Source organism: Anguilla rostrata, chromosome 16, assembly GCF_018555375.3.
Source record: "Anguilla rostrata isolate EN2019 chromosome 16, ASM1855537v3, whole genome shotgun sequence".
Lineage (NCBI taxonomy): Eukaryota > Metazoa > Chordata > Actinopteri > Anguilliformes > Anguillidae > Anguilla > Anguilla rostrata.
In genome coordinates, this window is record NC_057948.1 from 22,585,895 (window position 1) to 22,595,079 (window position 9,185).

General features: G+C 42.9%; 1 protein-coding gene across 3 annotated transcripts; it reads right to left on the reverse strand.

Annotated features, from left to right (window-relative positions):
* Positions 1–276: 276 nt before the first annotated feature.
* snupn (snurportin 1) lies at positions 277–8,916 on the reverse strand. Of its 3 annotated transcripts, none has more exons than XM_064311960.1 (9): positions 8,785–8,916; positions 6,884–7,048; positions 5,600–5,774; positions 4,566–4,670; positions 3,736–3,832; positions 3,503–3,600; positions 2,818–2,895; positions 1,850–1,930; positions 277–1,161 (listed from the first exon to the last, which is right to left on the reverse strand). In XM_064311960.1, the coding sequence occupies exons 2-9, from the start codon at positions 7,039–7,041 to the stop codon at positions 877–879; spliced, it is 1,077 nt and encodes a 358-aa protein (XP_064168030.1). In that variant the 5' UTR covers positions 7,042–7,048; positions 8,785–8,916; the 3' UTR covers positions 277–876. The 3 variants fall into 3 exon arrangements, with proteins under 3 accessions (XP_064168030.1, XP_064168029.1, XP_064168031.1); XM_064311959.1 differs by having other exon boundaries at positions 8,726–8,829; XM_064311961.1 differs by lacking the exon at positions 2,818–2,895 and having other exon boundaries at positions 8,726–8,829.
* Between the last annotated feature and the right edge of the window lie 269 nt (positions 8,917–9,185).

The following is a 9,185-nucleotide window of genomic DNA, read 5'->3' on the forward strand; positions in this document are numbered from 1 at the left end:
CCAATTTCAGTATTTTATACATAATTGGTAAGCTGTAAAAATATTTTCTTTTAAAGTTCAATGGTAGAAACTCCAACAATATATTATATGCACTATATTTAAAGATAGATAATTTTATAAGCAAAGATAATAAACTACAAGAAAATAAATTTATTCTATTAGATTAAATTAGCTTGACTTTGGCTTAATCATTTTGACTGTTAATTAGTAGGCTACTCCTTATTTACCAATGGTCTGGTCCTCTGAGAAAAAGTTCCACAAAGAAAAAAGAACAACTACAAAAACAGTATTTATTCAAGATACAACCAAACAAACACTTAAAATAACCGATCGTTGATTATGGTCAGGGTTGTGTGTAAAATATGGTTATAAAATAACATGTTTAAAATATGGCACGCACACAATTTCATTCTGCAGATGTGTGCAGTCTGTCATTAGTTCACACTGTGAATGTATAGATCACACAGGAACAGAAACAGCATCCCCAAAGCACAGTGGTTTGAGCCAGGCCAGATCTTACAACAAGCAACTGTGTGTACAAATTGGAAGCCATCCACTGGAGGCTACACTAACTTGCTTCTTGTAAGACCCTTTAATTTTTGCACGCCTTAAGTGCTGTTCACATTCCCGGTTACACGGTGCACAATAAACAAAGCACATGATTTAAACTGCATTACAGAGCTGAACCTCAAAAGAGCTTCTGGTAGCAGGACTCCTAGCGCCTTCCAGCATTCCTGTCCCCTTGGCAGTTCATTACTCAGGGATTAGCTGCAGAGCTTCGGCTAATAAGTCCAGCAGCCAAATCACACCTAGCCATCTCTACCCTCAAACCCAAGCTTCCTGCGTAAACCGGGGGAGGGGAGAGCGAGGGGGCCGTCACATGGGCTGGGGCGTGTCCTCTGCGGGACACTCGGGGGTGGACAGGTGCTCCAGCTCGTAGCGGCCGCTCTGGTCGGCTGGACGCACCCCTGTGGAGCTCTTCTTGTGCTCCAGGATCTGCTGCATCTGGTGGCCGGCGTAGGCGGGCTTGGCGGTGAGGGAGCACTGCGGCACCTGGATGCCCAGGATGTCCGACACCATGTAGGGCCTCAGCCAGCCCACCAGTGGGGTGCTGCCGGGGGTGTAGTGGGTCTGCCCGTGGTAAAACAGAAGGCCGTCCACCTGTGGGGGGGAGCAGCCATGACAACAGTCACAACACGCAACCGTCATTTCTCACCCATCAGGGCTACGGCACCAAGGCCAGGGCAATCAATCCAAGAGTTACAGACAGAGGACAGTGGATGCTGCCACTGATTCTCTACAGTCACCAGATGATTAGCTTGTGTGCTCTGACCATTCCTCCCCCAGGAGGTTCTGGTCTGTAACACAAGTTTTATAAATAATTATGCACAGGCATTCCCAAAGGCAGACAATCCACCATCAGCGCTAATCTTGTTGCACTCCCCCTTCATGAATACCCAGCGGAAGCATCAAATTGTAAAGTTTTCACTTCGGCAACAGCAGAGTTGGAGCTCTGAGAGTTGGAGACTGTCTAGTAAAAATCTGCCATGTCACCCCAGGCTCAGTGACACAGGGAGCACAGTAAAACGTTCAGTGCTAAATCAACTACTCCTCTGTTAGAGATGAATAAGGATTAACAGTGAACTGAACTGTGAGCACGGGGTAGCAGGATGTGCCAGTTTGAGTCTGTACTGGGAACAGAAAGCCGGAGGTAGGTCTGGACACAGGCAGACACCCCCGCTGTGTAACTGGATCCTCTGCATATTGCCCTAGACGAGGGGGGGGGGGGGGAGGTGGCTGTTGGCAAGCAGATGTGAAATGCTAAGTAATGCAAGCGTAGGCTGCTTACTGTGAAGGTGTACTCCTGTGCCAGGGTCTGCTGGATGGACTCTGTGGTGCAGCCCACACTTTGCAGACTCAGGAATCGGTACTGTGGAGGTTAAAAAAAAATTACAATAAAATCCAAATCACAGCCACACTCCTCATGGTCACCAATACAGGCTCACAGCCACACCCTCACCATTAACGTAGGGTTACAACCACACCCGCAGTGTAACTAATGTATGATCACAACCACACCCTCATAGCTAATACAGGATCATACCCCCACCGTCAATGTAACTAATGTAGGATCATAACCCCACCCTCAATGTAACTAATGTACAATCTTAACCACACCCTCCTAACTAAAGTCAGACCATATCCTCACCTTCTATGTAACTACTCAAGGATCATAACCTCACTGCCAATGTAACTAATGTAGGATCAAAAGCACACCTCCAAGGAAACTAATGTAGGATCGTAACCACACTCACTAATACAGGATAATAACCATATCCTCACTGCAACAAATAAAGACACTTAAAACTAGCCTAGAAAGTTAGCCTAGCCTGGAGTGGCAGAGTGCATTGAGGGCTTAGAACTAGGCTTCTCTATCAAGTAATGTAAATTGTGGTTGCATCTACAGGCAAAGCACTCAGAGAATTAGAATCATTCTGGTTAAATACGGAGCTGTACAAACGTGTCGTACAAGAAATGTAAGCTCTTTAGCAGCTGGGAATGAGGGTGCCTGCCAAAGCAAATGAATAATGAATATTCCAGCGAGTAATGGCCACCCTTCAGTCATTTACAGGAAGTGATGAAGTGGCGAAGAACAGGCTGTGCAGAAGCAGGAAATGGCAGAAACGCCACGCGACCTCCAGGCTGTGAGGTAGACTGCGGGACAGCTGCACGAGGGGCAGCTACGCGCTGAGAAAGAAGAGGATGATGATGATGATGACAAAGCAGAGGAGGTAAGGACGGCAGGGAGGGGCTTACTGGATTACGCTTGACAATTTCCGACAACCCTTCCTCCTCCTGGACCTTAGACTGCAACCAGTAGAACCGAAATTCCGTCTGCAAATCGCGCAATAAAAAATGATCATAAAACCATAATCACACACAGAGCTAGAGACACCAGACAATTATGTAGCAGACAGCATTCCTAGAGCCGTGTCTGACTCCTTCAGCTAGACTGCAGTCAGCATGATCATTATCTTAAGCTTCAACGTTGGCATCTGCAGCAGTGATTTACACACCGATCCATTAAAAAGAAAAAAAAAAAATTGTTGACAGCGCACTGCTTGGAGAGTGGTGCCGGAAAACACAATCTAAATAATCAATAAAGAAATAAAATGTAAACCTGCACAGCCAGGCAAACTGGTTCATTCACAAAAACGAGTGAAATTTCAAGCTGACTAAAACAAATGAATGAATTTAAGGACAGATGTAGTAATTCAGTAATTCACATATAAATCCAGAGCTTTATTTTCCAATTTTTCCCCCCCAATTTAATAATGTCAAATATAAACATAAGTTCTTCAAACGTACCAGTCAAATATAATGTCCCATAAACTTTATAGTAATGTGCTATAGACACTGCATTTAACATTAAATAAGACACCTTAGTAAGCAATAAATAAATAAATAAAATACTCCTTGCACCATATGCTCCTACTCTTACCGGACAGTCATACACTGGATGGCCCCTCCAACACATGACGTCTAAGATGTAGAATGTTCGGTCCACTTCACTGTAGATGCAGTCCAGGATAGTGTAGTCTGTTACAGAAGAAACCGAGACCAAGCTCTGAGCTGTCAGCAGGGCTAAAGACGTGTCTGCTGTCATACCAAAAATATTCATGAATGGTCAACGGTTGGGTTGCCAGATAATTTTTGAATTGCCAAATATTTTACCTTTGCCCATTGCGGAGTTGTGCTTGTTTCCTCCTGGTAAGAGAGAGGGGAATCTGTTCACGCAGTACCCGCTTTTTGTGTACACTGCTGTGGACCCCTGAAATTACCCACCAAGAAGACATCAAACGGAACAGATTTTTACCAGAGGACAGCTGCTTGCGAAAAAGTATGTTAGCCAGCAAAATTCTCATTCAGATGCTGGGAATTAGGGTCAGTCATTTAAATCATTGCATTTCAGAGAATCAGATCATCTCCCCATGCCAGCCTTGAGAACAGTAATAGTACTTATCCAAGCTTTCTCATCACAATGGGAATTCAGAGAAATATGATGATGTAATGAAGTCACAATATGAAAGGGAGGAGGGTTTGAAAACCCCTTGGTGTCTTCTTTAACTTCCTTCATCATTTAGCTTTGGGTTTTAACAACTCAATCCACAATATTAAATAGATTACTGCATTACAGTTTTCAGTTTGTTTCTGAAAGGGCCACATCTAGTGTATGCATGCAGACAAATGTCGTGACTCATAACTAATGACATCATCATGACATTATTATGGTGCTTACAATGGCTGACATACAACTGGAAAAACTTTGATGTGCTCAAAATGGATGACACCTTGGGACAGGGACTGAAGCCATTATTCAGTAAAACCGCTTCCTGTTGAGTCTGTGGAGTTTCAAATTTACAACAGCCTGTGTTCTGTGATCTTTGAAAGTAGCAAGAAGAAAAAGATTCTTAAAGCAACAGAAGCAGTCTTGCTGAAAGATTTTAGCCAGAATTGAGAGAACAAAGCCGCATGTGTTTAGATTCAGTAGGGCCCCTGCTCACCTTGGAGGCGATGACCAGAGAGCGCTTTCCGACGGGACAGACCACCATCAGCCAATCGGTGCCCAGGTCAGGGGGCACCTCAACCAACCACTCTGAAAGCATGAGCTGAGGGGGGTGAGGGGGGTCAAAGTTCAATTTTACCCAGTGAATTCCTACCACAGCCATCCACAGAAAAGCACTGTGACTCACCATCAGTATCTCACTGTAAATACTCACTAATGAAAAACAACTCCCTGACTGTATTAGCAGGCTTAGCTTGTTTTGGTGATGCTCAGTGTCTGGCCCACCCAGTAAACAAATGGATCAACAATCCTCCCACCTGCCACTGCAAAGATAACCTAACCATACACTAAATGTCACATTTGTTTTTAAACACTCATTTGTAAGTAATGCATTAACTATAATAACGAATGTTTGTTTCTTTTTGCAGTACTTTTTAATGTTTTGCAGAGGGGCTTTTGATCTAAATATGAATACTTGCACATAATCCAATTGAAATGGTAGTGAAATCTAGCCTCCATATGGATACACATCATTCTCCACTTAGGTGTTAATATTTCTATAAAAACCGCTTGATAAACCTGAAGAACCCATTTCAGTGAGTGTGCATGCCCTCTTCTGGCCAGGTGAAACAATCCAACAAACACTCAAATGGTGCAGAACGTACAGAGAAATCAGCTGCAGTAATTAAAAAGCTGAAAATAATTCAAAAAGTACATACGTATATATTTTTCAGTTATCTACTTAACCTTTGTTTAAGTAGAGTAGCTGCATTGAGGTTGACACCTCTTTTGCAAATGAGCCCTGGTGCCTGTATATATTTGGACCGCGGGCAAAAACCAGAGTACCCAGAGGAAATCCACGCAAATGTTGCGCAGAGAGGATCCGGCCAGATGGGACTCGAACCCAGAACCTCTTTCTTGTGAGGCAACAGTGCTAACCACTGTACCACCTTGCCACCCAAATATAGATATGTATGACAAGCAGTCATCAAATTGTGGCAGGCAGGCAGGCAGCCTGTCAGGAATTCTGACCTGGTTGGCATAGTGTCTTGATAACCTCTTCCTCTGTTCGATCTCCATCCCTTCATCTTCCTCCTCCTTCTCCGCCTCCTTCTTGTCAACCTCTGCCTCCTCCTCCTCGCTATCAGCACCGGTCCAGTCCCCCTCCGCCAATCGCCGTGCGTGGTTGACATAATTCAGCCTTTTCCTGCACAAGGAAACACGCATGCACTAAAAATGGGAGCCAGAAGGAAAAGGAAGTGACACAAGAACAGAGCTTCGCATCCCTAACAGTACACTCAACGCAGTATACCTATTCACACATCGCATACAAAAGTCTCGTTCTGGGCTTGCATGCATTTTATTTTTTAAACGTAAAAATTAGGGAAAGCAAAACACTGTACAGTTACCTGTAAACAGACCAGAGTAGTCGACACTAAGACCAGACAGAAGTTGTGATTCAAACTACAGTAAACACATGAATTAACTATCTGTTCTAGGTGGGGTCCATTCTCAGCAAACAATGGACAAAATCCATTACATTCACCTTTATCTGCTCAAGTTCAAGAGAGAACAGTAAAGTTCATTATTATTTATTACAGACTCAGGCTTAACACAGCCTACAGGCTAAGGGCTTAACGCAGCATCAGTGTTGCCAACTATTTTCTATGGAAAGTAGCTAAGGCCTCCTCTAAAATTCGCTAGATGACGTCATACGTTAATTTGCATATGTATGATGTCACCACGTAATCATTTGCATATTTCAAAAAAAAAAGTATGTTAAGCCACGCACGGTAATAGGCATAGCGTAGGTTTTGTGTCTGCCTGCCTTCCAATGACGTTGGCCGAGCTGCGTAGTATCTGTTAGATCTGTAGAACATCTACTTCCGTGTAATTACAATGGCTGATTCTACATAGGTCAATCATTACTTTTATAAACGTGGGCAACGCTAGAGCGCTAGGAAAGGCAGACGTGACGTCATTCACAAATTGGTGAAAGGTGATGTTTGCTATTGCGCGACAACAAGAATGGAGGTTACCAAAGTTGCGAGAAATCGCCAAATTTGTCGCTTGTCGCTAGATAAGATTTTTAGTCGCTAGGGAAGGTCAAAAAGTCGCTAAATCTAGCGACAAAGTCGCTAAATTGGCAACACTGCACAGCATACAGGCTGAGGTTAACACAGCCTACAGACTGAGGGTTTAACGCAGCACACAGGCTCAGGGTTAAAGTAGTCCTCCGTGTGCAGAGGTTGTTGCCAATGTGTGGACCACTGTCTGCAGTGCTGTGCGTGAGGAGGCACAGGGCGTGGCACTGACGTCTTCTGCAGGTCCAGGAAGCGGCGGCGTCTCTCGCTCTGCTCCAGCACGCTGTACTTGCTCTTGTACTGGGCCAGGCGGGGGTGCGGAGCCGCCGTGCTGTTCGGCTCCCGGGAGACGGAGAAGCTGGCGCTCAAAGCCCGCGTGATGTCATCCATGGCGGCCCTACAAAACACACACATTCATTCCTCTGGCATCAGAGTTTAGTGCACCTTTAGGGAAAGGCACCTGGGATGTTCAAGAACTTCAAAGCACAGAAATGTCATTTTCACCTCTGACGTTTATCTCTTTCACCTCCAATCTCTCTCTCTCTCTCACTCACTGTGTGTGCACATGTGAATGATTAAAACCACAAGTACATAATCACACTTTCCCCGCAATATGGAGATTACTGCAGAATATACAAAAGACATGCAAGAGTGTAACCTGATAGCAGCAGCACATACTAAAAACATACACATGCTGAACACGTGAAACCAGTTCCAGTAATGGTGCAAGTATCACAGCAAGCAAAAAAAAAAAAGGATAGGATGCCCACAGCCTTACGCTCAACCCTTCCCACACATTGTCCAGTCAGTGCTTGTTGCTTTCTTGAAAATCTGCCCTGAAATATTTGAATTCATTGACATTCAAGTTTGCACAAAGCCTCTTCAACCAAATGGTAGGAGAGACCATTGCTTCTTTTGGGTAAAAAAATCAAACAAAAAACAGAATAAAATAAAAATAAAACAAAAAAGGGCACCACTGAATTCTGAACAATTGCAAGCCAATCCCAGTACATTGACCAAAAAATGCATTGCCCTGACGATTTGACAAATTAATGTACATTATTTCTTTGTTCAAACATATTAAACGGCCATTTTGTGGGTCAATACAACTGCATCAGAAAATGCATCCACTCTGAATTGTGTATATTTGGTGTTTAGTGCCATCTTAACACGTAGTATTGCTGAGTAATCTTTTTACATTCTGCCTAAACTCTACTCCTACTCAGTTTTTCAAGTCTCTCTTGCACAAGAGAATTTAATATCAATCTGACTAAAATGGTTTTGTTATTTTTTATTAAATAAAATAAAAGGTTCATAAATTAAGGCCTGAATTGTACAGGGGAAATTGTCGACTGCGAGAGGCAACATGCATTACATGGGCCCCTATACTGCTAGATTAGCCCTCCACGCTTTGTGGCACATTTTCACATAAGGGTCACAAGTTCATAAATGTAATGCAGTGCTTAGATAAAAAGCGGTTGGAAACACGCGGGAGCTCGTATTATGCAGCCAGCTTCCATTGAACAGACAGCAAGGTAGCTCGCTTGCCAACTAATAAACTGTACTAATTGTACAGTGAATCGCCAAGCTATGCCCAAGGACAATACGTTTAACTTTCAAATTTATATATTTGATAAACCAGTACTGTTAACATAATTCACCATCTAGCTAGCGTTATGTGGTTAGATACCTACTGGCAGGATGCTAACGTACACGTAGCTTGCTAGTTAGCTGGATATCGTTATGATTAAATGTGCAGCTACCCAATACTGTGTAGCGAAAATCTACAGAACGTTAAAAAGCATAATCCACAATAGATCCGCTGACTTTTGGCAAGATGGTTTGCCAGCTCGCTTAACGGTATGATGTATCGCAATTTGCAAGAACTGTCAACTGATACTAGGCAAGGGAAATCAAACTAGCTACCGAGCTAGCATGTCGTGATTATATAAGTAGTTCGCTAGACTATCAGGCTCATGACTAAAATAAACAATAACTAAACTAGACTAACATTTACCTAAATTAATGTTAAAAATATATTCTAGCGCATTAATACAACTTTTCTAACGTTTACCTCAAGAGAGTGCAGTGTCAATGAATCGTGAAGGAAACGTTTTGATGGTAGTCACGTACCTACATGAACTCACACGGAGTTTCTTAAGGGCTCAAGATTCTTTTGCTGGACGACCAGTTTATTTCCCTGTGTTATGGCCGCTGTGTCAAAACCAAAACAAAGTAGAGACACTGGCCTAAACAGTAAAGAGTGAACTGTTCTTACAAAAAAGACAATTCTGCGACGTGGATCTTTAATATTTCCATAGTAGTTATTGTCTAACTAAATTAATAATTCATTGATACCAATGGAAATGCATGGATTATTGATCTTTTAAAGATTACAATATTTATTTAGCCTGCCTATTGTTTCATCGGGCAAACCACTAATCTAGTATGCCAATTCCTGAAAGAAAAAGAATAGCCTATATACAATAAGGTATAAGATAATGCAATCGTTTAGATTGCATTGACTGAAATAA